Genomic DNA, 18,777 nt, shown 5'->3' with positions numbered 1-18,777 from the left:
ATCCCCATTCCCTGGAACAGTGCCTGATACATGAAAAAATATTCAACAAAAATATTTTGCATGAATAAATGATCAGATGAATAGATAGATAAATGGACAGATGTATGAGATAGATATGTACCTTCTTTTAAAGGAGCTTTTAGTTTAAGAAGACAAACCATAATTCAGATGAATAAAACATTTTATGATTTTTTATTCTTTTCATATCCTTCAAAGAGGCTTTCTATAAATAAAACTATTTCAGTCTGGGTGAAACAGATTTGCTCAGTTTTAAAATATATATTAGAAAAACATATGTTAAAACCCAAATTAAACAAGCTTTTATCTGCATGGCTCAGTCTCAACTCAGATTAATTTGGTATAGGTGAAAATGAATTCTTTCACAGAAATTATCTTGCCATATTTTAGGATGATGTTTCCGTATGGGTGGCATTTTTATGAGAGGAAAGTGGGAACAGAGTAAAGAATGGAGTTGGGAGAATATTGCAGGTGTCTTCGTCTTAAATATGCCCCCAAATATACTAGAGTATGCACAGAGATTACACACTGGGGTTAGTAGAAAGGATTTGGTAGTTTGCTTTCATATCCTTATCATTTAAATAAAATATTGTCATGTTTATATTTTTTCACTGTAGGTCATTCAATTTCTCTCACACAGCGAAACATGCAGAGGTAGGGACACATTCAGGAAGGGAAACTAGTAAGCAGGAGAGAAAAATTGATTTTTGTATAAAGACTAATATATGCTGAGGGAAAAGGAGAAGGAAAATGTCAGTGTGTGGTAATATAGGAGGTGCGGGTGATTCATTAAAGATTGGAAAGGCAAGCCTGACAAAGGGAATTTCATCAAAATATATAAAACCAAAAAGGACATGATAGGTGGCTATTGCTTTATTCAACAAATTGTAGTATCCTTCACCCCAAGAATCTACTCGAACTTTAGAAGAGTTTGTTTTAGGATGAGTTAAAAATACAGATAATAAACTCAGTGAGACATTTAATGGCACAAGAACTTCCTTAATAAGTCATTAAGATAAGTTATGAGAATTTCAAAACACATCCCTAAATGTTGCAGTTGATGTCAGGGTCAGCCAAATGTTTATAAAGCATGAATCCCAGTTAAAAAAAAGTCAGAGAAAAATCTACCATACTCATTGATTATTGAGTTTATAACTAGAGCTTTCTTCATGGTTATTATTGAGACAAATGATGATGAAAGTCCCTAGCGACCTCTGTTTCCTGTTTGTTAAAGGGCTAAAAAATAGTGAAATGACCTGAATATAGGGAATGGGAAAGTAAGAGAATCTCTGTGTATGAGTGGGTATTCTCCAAAGTAAATTGGGCTATGTTTCTGAGCCAATACGTATGAAACAAAGGGTGGACCAGAATATATGTAAAGTGAAATTTAAAATTATTTATCATAATTGTTAATAATGAAAGATGGGGAAAAGTCCAAGAAGGCAAAAAAGTGGAAACTCCTAGCGAAATAGGTTTCCCAGATTAGCCAGAATCCTAAATTGCCATAAAGGACACGTTATCCTAGGTTTTAGTGATCTGTGATCATTTCACCCTGGACTAGCATGAGGAGTGGAATATGATGTGTTAGATTTTGGAAACACTATTTCAACTGACTGGATTTTGAGGATTCTTTCAATGACACACTCATTGGAGTCATTGGTATACGCTCTTCAGTAGTTTTTATGTTTTGTTTTGTAGCTTTCTTGTGGTATATTGTTCTACTGCTCACTTCTTGCCTCTCTCCTCTGCATGGTTGTGTATTTACAAAAAGGGAAGCTTCCCACCTGTAATTTTGAATCGTGTTGTCCTGATTATGATTACTTTTCATTTTCTTGTCATCCTTGATAATGTGACCAGTCTTTCTCAGGGAAGCACATTGAACACCAAGCTACCTGTGGTATATCCACATGCTCTGAAACAAACCATGTCCAACACGTTGAACTCCTTTCTCTAGCCTCTGCCTAAGTGCAAGCCTTGTGATTTGCTAAGTCCATGACCTCTGGGAATTTGCTATGCCCACTGGAGCACAACTGTCTTCTCACCCTGCCGCCTTTAATTTTATTAGCTATTAGCTGCTACCTAAGTTGAAAAATGAAATGACACAGGAATGTAGTTGGAATCCGGTGCATTACTCCCTAGGATGAAAAACAAAGTAGACACACAGCCTGACTGGTGCCAGGTGATGCAAAAGCATCAGCATGAATCATAAATGCTCTGGTGGATGACACTTCTCAGATTGATGGCTGCAGTCTGAGCGCTTTGTCTCTCAGACCTGTGTTTGGAAGTCGGGTGGTGCACATTCTTTTCCACTCTTTAGAATGAATCTTTTCACATTGGCTGATAGATGTTAGCTACAAACACAGTAAGAATCCTAAAACTTAACACTGTCCTTGTTCCTTTTTCTTAATAAATTCTTTACTCAGAAACAAATGATACACTCCCAATACATAAACATCCTTTTATTATATGTCTTCATGGAGTCTACTCTGTTTTTTGGACCAACACTAGTGTTAACCACATTAGGATTGATCTCTAACTATAATTTAAGCAACAGTCCCTACCCCTCTTTAAAATGAACATGTTTATATATGATAGAATAATTTTACATGAAAATTGTAAAAGTATAGCAGAGCTCCTATATACCCTTTACCCAGTTTTCCACTGGGTGGAATACACATGACTGTGTGTATTTGTCAAAACTAAGAAATCGACATTACTATATTACTGTGAACTACACACCAGTCTTTATTTGGATTTCATTAGGTTTTCCATTAATATCATTTTTCTGTCACAGAATACAATCCAGGGAACCTCCTTGCATTTAGTTTTGATATCTTCCCAGGCTCCTTTTTCTGTAACAGCTTCTATCTTTCCCTTTTTTTCTTGACCTTGACTGTCTTGGAGAGTATTGGTCAGGTATCCCAATCTGGATTCATGCAAAGTTTTTTTCATCATTTAAACTGGTATTCTTTTTGGAAAGAATACCACAGAGGGGCAATGTACTTCTTGCCACATAATATCAAGGATACATGACAGCCACATGACATCACTGAGGATAATAACTTTTACTACTTACTAAGTGGTGGCTGAGCTGGCCAGGATTTTACTCTGAAATTAATATTTTTTCATCTCCATACTCTTTTCTTTGGAAGCAAGCATCTCAAATCTAGCCCAGTCCCCAGCCTCCTCACCTCTCTTTTTAATGGCTGCTGTCAACTCTATGACTAAGGTCTAACATGATTGTACCATATGCTGTGTTAATTATCTAATACAACTCTAGATAGTTACAGAAGGCAGTATAGCTAGTGTGCTGTCATCTTATAGCAGTGCCTCCTCCTTTTGAGAATACAGGTTGATTGCCCAGAAAGAGTTTAAGAATAAAACTCTTACAATCTCCAGATCTCCTATCCTTACCTCTACCCAAAAGAATTAGACACCAGAACAGATAGTTTACATGTTTGGCTCATGACATAGCTGGATGGCAAAGAGGGGTGAAGTCACCTCTGGTTCATCTTGAGTTGTTTTGTCTTATTTTCTAGTCATCCCTTAGTGAATTTCTTTAAATATCATACTGTGCTTTGTGTTCAGACCCTAGAGCAGCAGCAGGAAGCCAGAGACCAGAGTGAGTTAGATTTTGTAACTCTATCTTCATGCTTATTGCATAGTAGCTGCAGAATCGCAAACTACATGTTACAGTAATTTAAAAATATTTCAGGAAGCGTGGCACCAAGTTGTGAACTTTACACAGGTAATTTTTTTATTCCATCAAAATATTTACTTATGAATATATTATATAATTTACTTTTTGCTTTAAGTAGCCAAAGGTGTGAGAATGATTGTTTCCATCCCATTTGAAGCTTAACAAATTTTCACACTTTGAAGGTGAAGGCCACAGTGTTTTGTATTCTTATGTTGACATTTATTATAGTGAAATAATTCTCTTTGGTGGAATTAATAATTATCTGGAGGATGAAATTACAATAGAATATTCAAAGATATTGAAATGAAAGGTACAGATACTGACCCTTTCTATTATCATCTTTTCTAACTGTAGCTTACTTACCATCTTCTTTTCTTTGAATAGTTTGATATGAAACAGCCCTGCATATTAGGAATGTTAATGCTCTTAGTAATATAGAAAATGTCTCAGATTGTCATTCTTATCTCCATCTCCCTATTATGTTTCCTCATGTAGAAGTTTTTGTTTCAATACAGTCATATTTATCAATATTTCTTTTTTTTAACTTTTTTTTATTATACTTTAAGTTCTAGGGTACATGTGCATAACGTGCAGGTTTGTTACATAGGTATACTTGTGCCATGTTGGTGTGCTGCACCCATCAACTCATCAGCACCCATCAATTCGTCATTTATATCAGGTATAACTCCCAATGCAATCCCTCCCCCCTCCCCCTTCCCCATGATAGGCCCCGGTGTGTGATGTTCCCCTTCCCGAGTCCAAGTGATCTCATTGTTCAGTTCCCACCTATGAGTGAGAACATGCGGTGTTTGGTTTTCTGTTCTTGTGATAGTTTGCTACGAATGATGGTTTCCAGCTGCATCCGTGTCCCTACAAAGGACGCAAACTCATCGTTTTTTATGGCTGCATAGTATTCCATGGTGTATATGTGCCACATTTTCTTAATCCAGTCTGTCACAGATGGACATTTAAGATCTGATGGTTTTATAAGCGGAAGTTCCTTTGCACAAGCTCTCTCTTGCCTGCCGCCATGTAAGATGTCCCATGCTCTTCCATCATGATTGCCAGGCCTCCCCAGCCAGGTGGAACTATGAGTCAGTTAAACCTTTCTCCTTTATAAATTACCCAGTCTCAGGTATGCCTTTATTAGCAGCATGAGAACAGACTAATCCACTATTGAAATGGGAAGGCACTTGTAAGAATATGTAAAAACCAGAACCCACGAAAAGAAATATTGATATTGTGAATGTTTATTGCGGCACTATTCACAATATCAATATTTCTTTTCGTGGGTTCTGGTTTTTACATATTCTTACAACTGCCTTCCCATTTCAATAGTGGATTAGTCTGTTCTCATGCTGCTAATAAAGGCATACCTGAGACTGGGTAATTTATAAAGGAGAAAGGTTTAACTGACTCATAGTTCCACCTGGCTGGGGAGGCCTGGCAATCATGATGGAAGAGCATGGGACATCTTACATGGCGGCAGGCAAGAGAGAGCTTGTGCAAAGGAACTTCCCCTTATAAAACCATCAGATCTCATGAGACATATTCACCAGCACAAGAACAGCATGGGAAAGACCCGCCCCTATGATTCAATTACCTCCCACCAGGTCTCTCCCAGGACACATGGGAATTGTGAGAGCTACAATTCAAGATGAGATTTGGGTGGGGACACAGTCAAACCATATCAAATAGCCAATATCTATTCACCTCTGAATTTCCAATATATAGGAAGATGGTGAAATAGTCAAGTCAGGGGCTAGTGCCATTTGTTTTCCTTTATATTTTGAGACTGTATGTGACTGAACTCAAGGTACGTTGTGGGCATTATCCACTGTATTTGTGTCTTGATGGTCATGTGGGAGAAGAGGGGTGTTTTTATAATGTTTTAAGTTTGGAAGAAATTCAGGAATGGGAGATATGATAATGTCATATCATCAAGTTTTATTGCTTTTATCTCCTAATTCTCATCTTTTTCTGTATTATGCTGTCTTTAGAACAAGTGGCTATATGGTCTGAATGTTTGTGTCCCTCTAAAATTCATGTTGAAACTTAATCCCCATTGTGTTGGTATTAAGTGGTGGGGCCTCTTGGGAGGTGATTCAGCTGTGAGGGCTCTGCTTTTATGAGTGGGATTCATGTCCTAAAAGGGGCTGAAGGGAGCTGTCTTGCCTCTTCTACCTTGTGAGGAAGCAGCAACAGGTATCATCTATGAAGCCCTTACCAGACACCGATGAATTGTTTTCAAGGAAAAAACAAGGGGAGAAAGAAAGAGAGAAGAGAGAAAGAAATAAATAGAAAAATAAGGAGGAAAATAGAGAGATGGAAGCTATTGCTGCTTCATAGAATGATAGACCCTTAGTAGTGAATTTAGGGACTGACGTACCTGCACCTAGAAGGTATTTAACCAGCTGCTAAATGGAAGAGAATATAGTCTTTTGTACTGCTATAACAAAATACCACAGACTGGGCCAGGCACAGTGGCTCACAGCTGTAATCCTGGCACTTTGGGAGACTGAGATGGGTGAGCCATTTGAGACCAGGAGTTTGATCAGCCTGGTCAACATGATGAAACCTCATCTCTACTAAAAATACAAAAATTAACTGGGCATGGTGGCACACACCTGTAATCCCAGCTCCTTGGGAGACTGAGTCTTGAACCCGGGAGGCAGAGGTTGTAGTGAGCCAAGATCATGCCACTGCACTCTAGCCTGGGTGACAGAACAAGACTCTGTCTCCAAAATACAAAAATAAAATAAAACACCATAGACTTGATGATTTATGAAAAACAGAAATTTATTTCTTACAGTTCTGGAGGCTGGGAGCACAAGGTGAAAGCATCAGTAGGTGTGGTTGTCTGGTGAGGACTGCTGTCTGCTTCTGGGATGGTACCTTGTGGCTATGTCCTTCATGGGGCAGGAATTTGGTGTCCTCACATGACAGAAGGAATGGAAGGGGCAAAAACAGGGGCAAACTCTCTGTCAAGCCCTTTTACAAGAGCAATGAATCCTATTTATGAGAGCAGAGCCCTGATGACTCAATCACCTCTGAAAGGCCATACCTCCCAATACTGTTGCTTTGGAGGTTAAATTTCAACCTGAAGGGCAGAGGGACAAAAACACTCAACTCATAGCAAGCCTTGTCTACAAAGCCAATTCTATAGTTCTTTTTACTTTATTCAAGGAAAAAAAGGTCACTGATCATATATACCACTTACATCTTGATGAAGATTAGTGAACATGAGAATACCTGCCAAGCATATGCTTTGCCTCAGCTACAATAGCAACAAGGAATGAAACTTAAAATAGATACATTTGTTACGGCGGATGAACATCTGTATCCTATATTTTAGTATTCCACATGTGCTGTGTTATAGTTTGAACTAATAGATATATTGATCAACCATAACTCAAATCAATATGGATCTTTAGGTAAATAATACATTTAATGATTTTTTTTTTAATTAAACAAGACTTTTTAAAAGACCCATCTTTTCTGGAGGAATTAATATTTTTCTATTTAGAGTGACCGGGGAAATACGGACTTTGATGCACTGCCACAATTTATGATTATATAATGTGTTTTATTAATCATCTCTGGTGGTTATTGTTTTTATTTTCCTACTTTATAGATTTAAAGTGTAAGTACTAGATTCAGGTCAATATGCCTGTTCTATGGTTGATAGCTTAGCTATCATTTTCTTCACTGCAATACTTTAAGAAAGAGAAAGAATGAGCTATGTGAGTGATGACTCAGCTGTAGTTGCAAGTCCTACATGCTCACCATCCTCCTTCTCAGAAAGAGGACTAGAATAGAAGTAGTCGGGGCCTTTTTCTTTCTCTCTCTCAGAAATGTAGAGTCCTGGATGGTCAAACCTGAAAACAAAAAGGAATCTAAGGAAACATGCTTTGTATACCTAGTATGCCCCCTTTTGTTTTGCAGTGACTTCATAACAGTGGCATAATACTCTACTTCTATAAACTTAATTGGAATAAGTAATAATTTATCTTAGTTTTATACCTTCTTTTATTTGCTTCATTTTTATTCCCCTTTAATTTGTTTTGGTGGCTATAAAATTTAGGGATGGGTAGCAAGGGGTTGGAGCCAACTGTACTGCATACAAATGCTTAATAAACCTCCACGCCATACACAGTCAATACATTCTTGGCCTGTGGTGCCACCTCACACACCTGTTATTATCCTGTCTATTTGAAACATAGGATTTAGTGAACCTGTCATTCTGCAACTCTGATTCTCAGATAATTTTTTTTAGATTGAATGAGCATATCCTAGAAATGAGCATTTCCACAGCTATCCTGACACCATAGTCCTATAGGGAGAGTTGGAAGGTTGCCATCAAGTAGGATTGGAGCCATTTTAATGAGTTGCCTAGTATCCTACAATGGTAAAAGGAGCTCTTTAAATGACCTACATTACTAAAGAGAGTAGCTTAAACCTTTGGTTCTTCTTAAGTTGTATTATCTTCCATGTATCTTTACTTGAGTTTCTCACTGGAAACATTTAGTTGTTTAACGCACACATACAAAATTGAACTTCGTAGCACTGATTTCATTATTTTTTTCCCTTAACAACACAACTTGTCAGCTATTTTACTTTAGTAGCGTCTCATCACCAAAGGAAATTGCAGGGAGGAAGCACTGCTTCTTAAAGCCTGACATACTGATCTATATCAGCAACGCATGTGTTCTTCAGATGTTCTTCACCGGCAGAGGACAGGATTGCCTGCCAGCCTGGGACAAAGCACCATATGGCTGGGATGAGGGGAAGGATGGTGATGCACATGAAGGGTGGGAGGGGAGCTGTCACAGCCTGTCAGTCTTTATCCCCAGAGGAAACTGGTGACAAGGGAATGATTGAAATGGCACGTTTAGGGTCTCTGGGCATGGAGAATGGATAAACAATGACTGAGAATTCAATGACATAAACTCAAGGGAAAGGGTAGAAACAAAGCGAGCTGCAATTGGGTAGAAGCATAACTCTTCTGTAGTTGGGGAAAGATGCCAGGAAGAGACATTGATGAGAAAGATGATTAAAGGTGTCCTCACAAAGCCCTGGTATAGTGACAGATGGAAAGGGTGCAATGATTAGTAAGAAAATACAAAGAGAGAAAAGAGACCTGAAATGAAATAAACTCTTATTGGAGCAGAAATATGGGACAATACAAATTTTTAAAAAGAAAATTACTGATGGATTTTTCTCTGCAACCTGAAAAGTTATGTAGAGAAGGATGTTGAAGTGACAACGTACTTTCCTTCTACAGAAGAAGCACGCTTGTCCTCAACTTACTTGATCTACCAGACTCAAAGCTAGCTCAAAACTTCCCAATGCCTTTTTTTTTTTTAAGACAAAGTCTCACTCTGTTGCCCAGGCTGGAATGCAGTGGCGTGATCTCGGCTCACTGCAGCCTCCCCCTCCCAGGTTCAAGCAATTCTCTGCCTCAGTCTCCAGAGCAGCTGGGATTACAGGCACCTACCACCACTCCTGGCTAGTTTTTGTATTTTTAGTAGAGACAGGGTTTCACCCTCTTGGCCAGGCTGGTCTTGAATACCTGACCTCGTGATCCACCCGCCTCAGGCTCCCAAAGTGCTGGGATTACAGGCATTAGCCACTGCGCCTGGCCTCCCAATGCCTTTCTATGAGAGTTCCTACATCTCCAGACAAACATCAAGAAACTGGACCAACAGAAATAGGCTTTCTGCTCTCAAGATCTAAAGATAAACAAATGATAATAACAGCCATTTATTGAATACATATCTATGCTAGGTATGGTGAGCAGCCCTTAGAATCCATTTCTCATTATCACTTAACAACTCTGTACACTAAATATTTTGTACCATTTTTAATGTGGAAATTAAGGCACAGAGAGGCTAAATACCTTTCCAAATAACACAATCACAGAGCTCAGGAGTAGGGAGCAAGGCCCATACCATTTAATTGCAGTTTGCTAGTCAAATTTATTTATTTACATACATGATGCCCTAGCCACTTTGCCAAGCTGCATGTGGCACTTGCTGCATCTTCATAAACTCTTTAAGAGGCACTTTCCTAAATAAGCAATTTGGAGATAAAGGAATTATTAAAAGCATATGATGTATGCTTTTACATACCTACAATGTGCAGATCTGAGCATAAAACCTTTAGTTGCACATGTATTGGTTGGCCAGTTTGTCAGATAATATTTTTCTCCTCCTTTTGTCTGAAAAGAGCTCAAACTCTGAGAGCTATAGTTATCGCTGCTGATATGAAAATACTTCCCAGAATTTGTTTCTCAGTTTATGTCTTTGTGTGGCCATAGGAAATCCTTTTAGCATACAACTTTTATTTGGCCATACTCTTTGATGTATGATTCTGAGATAAGAATCACACTTTCTATAACAGACCTGTAGGTCCCCTTCTGGATACAAGGTCAGCCCAAACCAAATTCTCAAGCTTCCTTTTTGCTTCTTAATGAAAGCATTATTTCCCTCAGGAAGCATCCTTCTATGAACACACCTCCGTTGCTTGGCACAATGTAGAAAGCTTGCCACCAGAGCTTCCTCTAGGGATCAAGGCTGACAAGCTGTGACAGAGCAGGTTGTGATATATTTCCCCTTCTCCATTTGGTTCAAAAAAAAAAAAAAAAAAAAAAAAAAGGTTCTCACCCCAAACCTGCATTTCCTTAGAACCTTCCTCTGAGCTTGGTTTTTCATTCTACTTTGTAATTTATCTGCAAATTAATAATAATGAACATAACTAGTTTGCAGTAATGCTCTGTCTTCTCCCAGTGCATATTCTCAAACAAGCACTGTACAGGGTTCTGAAAAAGAATTTTCCAGCCAAAGTCTTAACATAATCTCACGAATTTGCAAAGCCTTCCATTTAGCTGGACCCTGCAATAATTTAATGCATACCTATGATATGGCTAACATATACTGTGATAATGACGGGAGATTAAAGTGATAAACAGTTTAGACTTGGTTCCTTCTTTCACAGAGCATACAATTTGTAATAGGATAACAACAACAACAACAACATCAAAAATGACCAGATTGTTGGAGTACAGGGAAGTGCCCTGACAAGAGTGCTCATCTTGTCCTGATCCTGTGAACACCCAGGTAGAGGGACCTAAGCCAGGCTGGACATCAGTGAAGTTACACTCTAACTGAAAGTGAAGGAGGCCCCCACGTCAGAGCAGCAAAGCAATTGGAGGAAGGTATTCCTGCTCAGTTTGCAGCACACAAAAGTAGCAGAGGTATAAGCATGACGTCTTCATGGAATTGAGCAGTTCAGCATGGAGAACTGAGAGGTAGCAAGGAGGCTGTTCTGAAAGTAAAGCCTTTGTACACTCCTGAAACCTAGTTCCACACTATCAGAGACCCTCAACTGTATCTTTCAGGCTTAGATCCTTCAGGCCCCATGCTGATGACAACTGAGAAAGTATAGCTGGTATGAAAGGAGTAATATTGGAGGTGGCAGCAAATGCATCCTAGAGGGTGAAGCCAAGTTGGGTAGGCAGTAAGACCAAGCTGGTTTTCCCTCTGGTATCTGGAAATGGATTGAACAGCTTCTGACTCAGTGCCTTGCACACAGTACATTTTCAATTAACATTAATTAGATTAATAATTAGATGCTTAAATTCATTTTATTAAAGAGTACATACAAGGTATGATTCAATTTCATAGCATTATTACTATGATGGTTAATGTACAAATTAAATAGGTATCTGGAAACAGAATAGAAATCATTTAGTGAGGTGATGTGTTCTAACGTCTAAATAACTTTTCTACCCAAACTTTAGAATGGGACTCATTTGTAAGTGAGTGACTGTTTCTAACTTTTCAATAGTTTACAGGGGAAACCTTGAGTCCTCAGATTAATTTCCTGTTCTCTGAGGTCAAAACTCAGGGCTTAAAAATAAATTATTATTAGCTTCATGCATAACAGTAGGAACGTGATAGATATTCCATCAATATTCATTATTCATTTTTATCTAAAATGTACCTACTCAATACATTATTTTATGTGTGTGAGGCAATGCATGTTAATCAACTAGATTTTACCATTTCACGATATATATATGCCTCAAAGTATCGTGTTATACAGGATAAAAGCATACAATGTTATCTGGCAATTAGAAAACAAATAAATAAATGATTATTTAATGAGATTTTATGGAATACATTAATTTTCGTCTCATATTAAGATAAAAAATGGTTTCAGGCCGGGCGCGGTGGCTCAAGTCTGTAATCCCAGCACTTTGGGAGGCCGAGACGGGCGGATCACGAGGTCAGGAGATCGAGACCATCCTGGCTAACACTGTGAAACCCCATCTCTACTAAAAATACAAAAACTAGCCGGGCGAGGTGGCGGGCGCCTGTAGTCCCAGCTGCTGGGGAGGCTGAGGCAGGAGAATGGCGTAAACCCGGGAGGCGGAGCTTGCAGTGAGCTGAGATCCAGCGGCTGCACTCCAGCCTGGGCGACAGAGCGGGACTCTGTCTCAAAAAAAAATGGTTTCAAATAACTATTTTATAAAATCTACATTTCTTACTTTTTCTAAAGTTCTTAATCCACTACCACAAAAAGTCATGATTCGTTCCATTTTGAAAATAATGTAACATTTTAGAAAAAAATTTATTCATTATAAGTTTTAATTATACACAGCCATACTTCTTTTTTTTTGATAATTGTGTGAAATAACTTTATGAAGTATAAAAAATTAACTATAATTTAGGTTTATCCACTTCTTCATTTAGACAATAAAAAGCTAGAGTTTGATGTCAAGGGAACAACAAGAAAAAAAATCAAAAGGAGAAATGATAGTTGTTTGCTCTTAGGAAAATGAAGTGTTTTCTGTTATTTCCCTGATAATATATATTTACATATTATTTTTATTAAGAGGTTAAGATGCAGACTAATAAAAGAGATGCAGCTAATAAAGCAGCTAGTTGATTTGGTGGCTACATTTGTAATATTTTAGTGAGCAACATGGGGAATGAAACAAGGAAACAGTTCTATTGGCTTGTTTGAGGTTTAATGTAAATTAAATATTTTTGTTGTTATGAATACCTCTTATCTTTCATATACATCATAGGGAATGAAGGTTGTGGACTATCAGTAAGCTCAGATAAAAATTCATGCTCATAAACACTGTATAATAACGTGACAGAAAAAGTCTTTGGTATGTAGAAAAATTGAAGCTTTATTTAAAAAATTAATCCAATAGTATCATTGTTACCAAGGCTATTGCAGGGGCCTAAGCAAAATGTTATTATTTTTTGGCTTCAAAACTATATATATATTTGGCTTTTCATTATCTATAAAAATTATCACTCTTTCCTGGATTTGGCTATTATTAAAAAATTTTTAAAGGTGTTCTTTAAAGAAAAAAAGACTATCATTATAGTGTGGCAAATTCGCCTCCTCTTCTCCATGACAACAGATAAAGAAGCTGTAGCTATGGCAACAGTAATGGGCCAGAGAGATTAGGGCCAGACTGGAGATTAGGCCTCCAAGAGCAAAGAAAAGAAGTCCTGATTGGTTCTTTATTGAGACCTTATTTGAAGGCAAGTTACTGTTGAGAGAAAGCATGGAGGATTAGTAAGAACAAAATTAATTCCCCTGTATAAGATAAGAAGCCATTCCTTTGTTAAAACTGTGTTCCTCCCTTTTAATATAACGCCTGTTTAAATTGAGGTAAAGAGTCCGTGATTAATTCTCTTCTGAGCTTTGTGCCATGTGAGTCTAGACCAGCTCTGTGAGAAGACACTTCCTGAAGTCTAAGGAGAAGAGAGGGAGGAGCATCTGCCTGCCTGCCATTGCCCCTTGCCCTCCTCTCTGGCACTCCCTGGGTGGATGGAGATGCCAACTAGTTTGTGATGTTGACATCCTGTAGGAATGAGGTGCTCTTCAAGGAACAAGATTGGAAAATTTCCCTCTTGTTTGTATAAAACTTATTTGTCTAACTTCTTGAAAATTCCAGAAAGCTTTCATCAAGTTATTATTAATTTTATGTTTAAAAATATTTTTTCTCAAAAATCTAGTAAGAATCCCATTTTTTAATCACTGGTAAGTTATAGAGGTATTAAATTTTGAGTACATGTGCTATCTATAATTTCAGATTGATATACTGATGGAGGAGGGATTTGTTATTTTTTAAATAATAAATTTATAGAAATGAGAATGTTTGGCCTAATGCTATGGATTTTTTTTTAAAACGATTTTGCCACATTTACTTCTGAACATGTAGTGCTCACACACACTTCAACAGGGAGCCTGTGAGAGTGCCACACCCTGGCCGACGTGAGATATTCACCTTCTTTAAAGTGGCCTCTGATTGATTATTTTTCAGGCTTTACTTTAATGTGTATTTCTTGCATTATTTGTCAAGTTGAACCCCACTTTTCAATAAGATGATTTATTATTTTAAAGATTTAAAAACATGCTTTTTAATATTATGTCACTTGATTTTTATATATTTTCCAAATACTTTCAGTCAGTCTTTCCACGGGAAACAATACCTCAACTAAACTAAGAGGGAAAGTAGAAGGTAGGCAGATGAGTGCGAGGGGCTTGCTAAGGTGTGGGATCTGCTTTTGTGAAGGCCCTAGAGAATTGCAGGGTGCTCAGCATGAGGAGAACATTCTTAATGTAGAAGCATCAAGAAGCTAAGGAGCTTCCACATAAGCACCATGAGAACAATGGCTTCGTCTGCTGTTCACCACTCTCTCCTCTGCACTTAGACAAGGAGGACAGGTGATCTGAGCTGTTTGAATATTTGCTGAGTGAGCAGAGCTACTGATCGTTGCTAACTGCACCTCTGCAAGCCTCTGCCCAAAGGTATTTTCTGTCTTGCTGTAGGAACACACTAGACCGTTGTTCAGGAAAGTCATAAGCCCCTGGAATCACCCTCAACAAATGATGGAGAAGGAGTAGGTAGACAAATACCCCTATCTGCTCCCCTGAGGGATGATTAACTCTGAGGCATGTCCTATACTGACTCCTAGAGTCCCTGATGGAATTGCCCTTCAGTTTCCCACAGGAATAACCATATAGATAACCCACTCTTCCGATAGGTCCCTCCCTGCCCTGTCTCACTTCCTGACTCCCTGCTGGTGTTTCTGGGATCATTTCCCAAATGTAGGACTTGCACAAAAGTCCTTTTCTGAAGCCTTGTTTATGGAGAAAGTCACCCAAGACCCATGGTCAGCAGGAGTCAGGCCAGCAAGCTAATTAAGAAGTTTGGAGCTTGCCCCGAAGAGGATGTGTGGAGGAAAAATAAGTAGTAGAGTGACATGATTTATATTTTCATAAGCTCATTCTGAATGTTACACAGATAATATATTTGAGGAAGGTGAGTTTAAGGAAGTCAGAGGAGCTGGGGGACACTTGTGGTAATTCCAGTGAGAGAGAACGATGGTGTCAATGGAAGCGTGGCAGTGGAGATGCAATAGCGTGGGTAGATTAATGAGATTTTCAGGAGCAGGGAACCTTAGCATGCAGTAAGTGAAGGAGAGTCAGGAATCAGGGATGGGCTTCGGGTTTCTGGGCTGGGCAGCTGAGAGGACAACTTGAATATGACCCAGGGGGAGAAGCAGGCTGAGGGGGAGGGAGAGAATAAATTCACTCCAGTGTGTTAGTCTGAGCTGCCTGTGATGTGTGGAAGTAAAGGTTTTTGTCAAGAAGCTTAATATCACCCATATTTTTGAGAGAGATACTCCAACCGCAGGCATCAATCTTTTCCCCTCCCTCACCACTCTACTATAAAAGATTGACTAACTCACTGCCACTCTTCCATTTATTTCAAATACTGTACTGATCCAGAGAGCAAGGCGAAATTTTATCTACAAAGAAATAGTCAAAGAATCTGGAGTCAGAAATAGCTTCAAATACTTTTGTGTTTTTGCCATTCTTTAAAACCTCTCTTTCTCTGTATAACTAGTAAGAATTGTAAATTGATAAGGTTTCTGGAACCATTAGGAAACAGGGTATTTCCACTCCCCAGATGATTTTTTTCTAGCTAGTAGAGTTTAAGTCATAGCAGTAATACCACTTAGCCAGTCCCTATACAAAGTGAATGCAAAAATGAAGACTAACTTTAATAAAGACTAGGGGAAATGGACTACAAAAGCCAGTTTGAAGATTTCACATCTGCAAATGGATACCTGTGATTTGTGACTAGAGATAATCTGTCAAGGTGAAACACACATTCCCTAGACTTGAGAACTTTAACAAACATGAAGAAAACAGTTATTGCAGGAAAGATGAATTACGAATTCACACACACCCAAGCAGACACACACTACAAAATACACATGCACATATATAATAGAAAAACCTCTCTTACATATTACTAATTCTCTCAATATGTGAAAAGACAGTTTTTTAACTGAGGATAATTCAGAGTTGTTCCTACAAACAAGTCCATGAAAATTGCTTCTACTTTTTGTTAACTTTCATCAACTTTTCATTTCTGCTCTTAATTTTCTATGGTCTTAAAAAATAAATGAATAAACTACTTCAAATTGTTTCTGAACAGGCTGAGAGAGGTGGTTCATGCCAGTAATCCCAGTACTTTGGAAGGCCAAGACAGGTGGATCATCTGAGGTCAGGAGATCAAGACCAGCCTGGCCAACACAGTGAAACCCTGTCTCTACCAAAAATACAAAAATTAGCCAGGTGTGGTGGTGTGTGCCTGTAATCCCATCTACTTGGGAGGCTGAAGCAGAAAAAATGTATCAGAACAGTGTAGACATGTAGACAGATACTGACAGGAATAAGGTTTTGTGATAACTTTTTGGTTACCTGAAGCATTTATGAATACAGGTAAGTCCATGGCTATGTAATAGAATGTTGAGGTCTCCATTGGCTTAACTTCCAAATTAGTGCTTTACTAAACTCAGTGTCAGTGTATGTACACCTACTTGGTCTGTGTCTTTTGTACTATGAAATGAATATTTTAAAGAATCACCTTGGGGCCAGGCATGGTGGCTCATGCCTGTAATCCCAGTACTTTGGGAGGCCGAGGTGGGTGGATCACTTGAGGTCAGGAGTTCAACACAGCCTGGCCAACATGTCAAAACCCCGTCTTTACTAAAAATACAAAAATTAGCCAGGCATGGGTGCATGTGCCTGTAATCCCAGCTACTGCAGAGCCTGAGGCAGGAGAATCACTTGAACCTGGAGGCAGAGGTATGAAATCATGTGAACTTACTGTATATTAAAACTATATGATCACATTTTTTTTCTATTTAGTATATCTTGAGTTTATCTTCTGAAATGTAATACTGTCTTTTACTTCAAATATAGATGCATAAGTTTATTCATTTATTCATTTATCCATTTTCTTGCTTATTCAACCTCTGCTTCATTCCAGAAACAATTCAGGGAAATATTAATTACTTAAAATAATTTGTCTCTTACCAAATACATTTTCTATTATCAGTTAATGTCATGAGAAGTGTAATCCTTTCACAATATTGAATCATATTATCCACAGTTCTGAAGTAAGGTCTTTCTAGAACTCAAGTGCTTGTTAAAAATTCACATTGCCAAATTTCTCTCCCCTTTTCTTGCCTGAGCAGACATTTTTTCCCTTATTTTCATAGATCCCATGGGTAATAGAAATTGGACATATAAGCAGTGGAATCATATACACGTCATTAGCCACACTTTAAAACCCAAGAAAAATGAATATACCTTTTATTCCATTTAATGTGTGCATTCCCTTGGTTTTCTTCCTTCCTTTAGAATCGAGGTGACTATAACATGGAGATGCTTGCTAATAGGTTGGATATGCCTTCTTACCGAATTCTTACCTATGGCACCGACACCTCTGATAGCCTGCTCTTCTTTCTCCTTAGCTATCCCAAGCTCCAGTGTCCTCCCTTCAGCTCCCAGAGATGTGGTCCCTGTCTTGGTTTCCAGCCGGTTCGTCCGTCTCAGCTGGCGCCCACCTGCAGAAGTGAAAGGGAACGTTCAAACCTTCACGGTCTTTTTCTCCAGAGAAGGTGACAACAGGTAGGTGATGCTACCAATAAAATTCAGCTTAATCTGTCATCTCTTTAAGTCAATACCATTGGGTAATGGCAGGAGGAGATCTTGGGCAGGAACTTTGGAGAGACTGTGAAATCTCTATTATGTCCTTCACTCATTTCCCCCATTGGAGATGTGCATTTTTAAAAAGCAGTGTTGTTGACACACTTGTAATCCCAGCACTTTGGGAGGCTAAGTTGGGTGGATCACCAGAGTTCAGGAGTTCAAGGCCAGCCTGACCAACATCGTGAAACTCTGTCTTTTCTAAAAATACAAAAAAGTAGATGAGCGTGGTGGTGTGCACCTGTCATCCTAGCTACCCGGGAGGATGAGGCAGGAGAATTGCTTGAACATGGGAAGTGGAGGTTGAAGTGAGCCAAGATTTTGGCACTGCACTCCAGCCTGGGCAACAAAGATGCCCTATCAAAAAAAAAAAAAAATGGTGAAGACACAGACATACCTATATTGCCTTATACTAACATTATTCATTACTGTGAAGAAACAGGCATTTGTTTTAGTGTTATTTCTGCAACTATTTGTGATCTTATGATGCCCCCTAAGTTCCTTGGATTTCAGTGTGTGCAGCTGTGAAAACTGGAAGCAATGATTCTTGCCCAATCATCTTCATGTTTTTACATGGATTTCCAGGAGGCACCTTAAATTCAACCTGCCCAAAACATACTCACTGTCTTCTCCTTATGTATATATTTCCTTTCTTTTCTTAGTTTATGTTGGTATCTTCCATCCTCGTTGACCAAGCAAAAAATTCATGCCATGTTTTACTGATTGCTGCCTCCCAACACTACCATTCCTCATGAATTCTTGTCAACTTTACCTTGGCCACAGCTCAGCCATGCTTCCTTTATTCTGTTATTTTCAACATCTTTACCTGATCTCTGGGAATCGCTCCTCACCTTCCAATCCATCTTCCTCACTGTTTGTAGTTATCTTTTTGAAATACAGTTTTGATCACTCACTCCACTGACCCAAAGTGTGACTGTTCTTAAATACAATAAAATTGCTAT

General features: G+C 38.5%; 1 protein-coding gene across 1 annotated transcript in view; it reads left to right on the top strand.

The window, feature by feature from the left end:
* Window positions 1-18,777, top strand: part of DCC (DCC netrin 1 receptor) — a 1,259,004-nt gene that overhangs the window by 826,541 nt on the left and 413,686 nt on the right. Inside the window, exon 8 of the mRNA XM_026455168.2 lies at window positions 17,581-17,737. Within this exon, the coding sequence (XP_026310953.1) occupies window positions 17,581-17,737 (157 nt within the window). The remainder of the gene's footprint in view (window positions 1-17,580; window positions 17,738-18,777) is intronic.

This window comes from Piliocolobus tephrosceles, chromosome 18 (genome assembly GCF_002776525.5).
Source record: "Piliocolobus tephrosceles isolate RC106 chromosome 18, ASM277652v3, whole genome shotgun sequence".
In the NCBI taxonomy this organism is placed as follows: domain Eukaryota; kingdom Metazoa; phylum Chordata; class Mammalia; order Primates; family Cercopithecidae; genus Piliocolobus; species Piliocolobus tephrosceles.
This window is presented reverse-complemented; position numbering and strand designations above follow the sequence as displayed.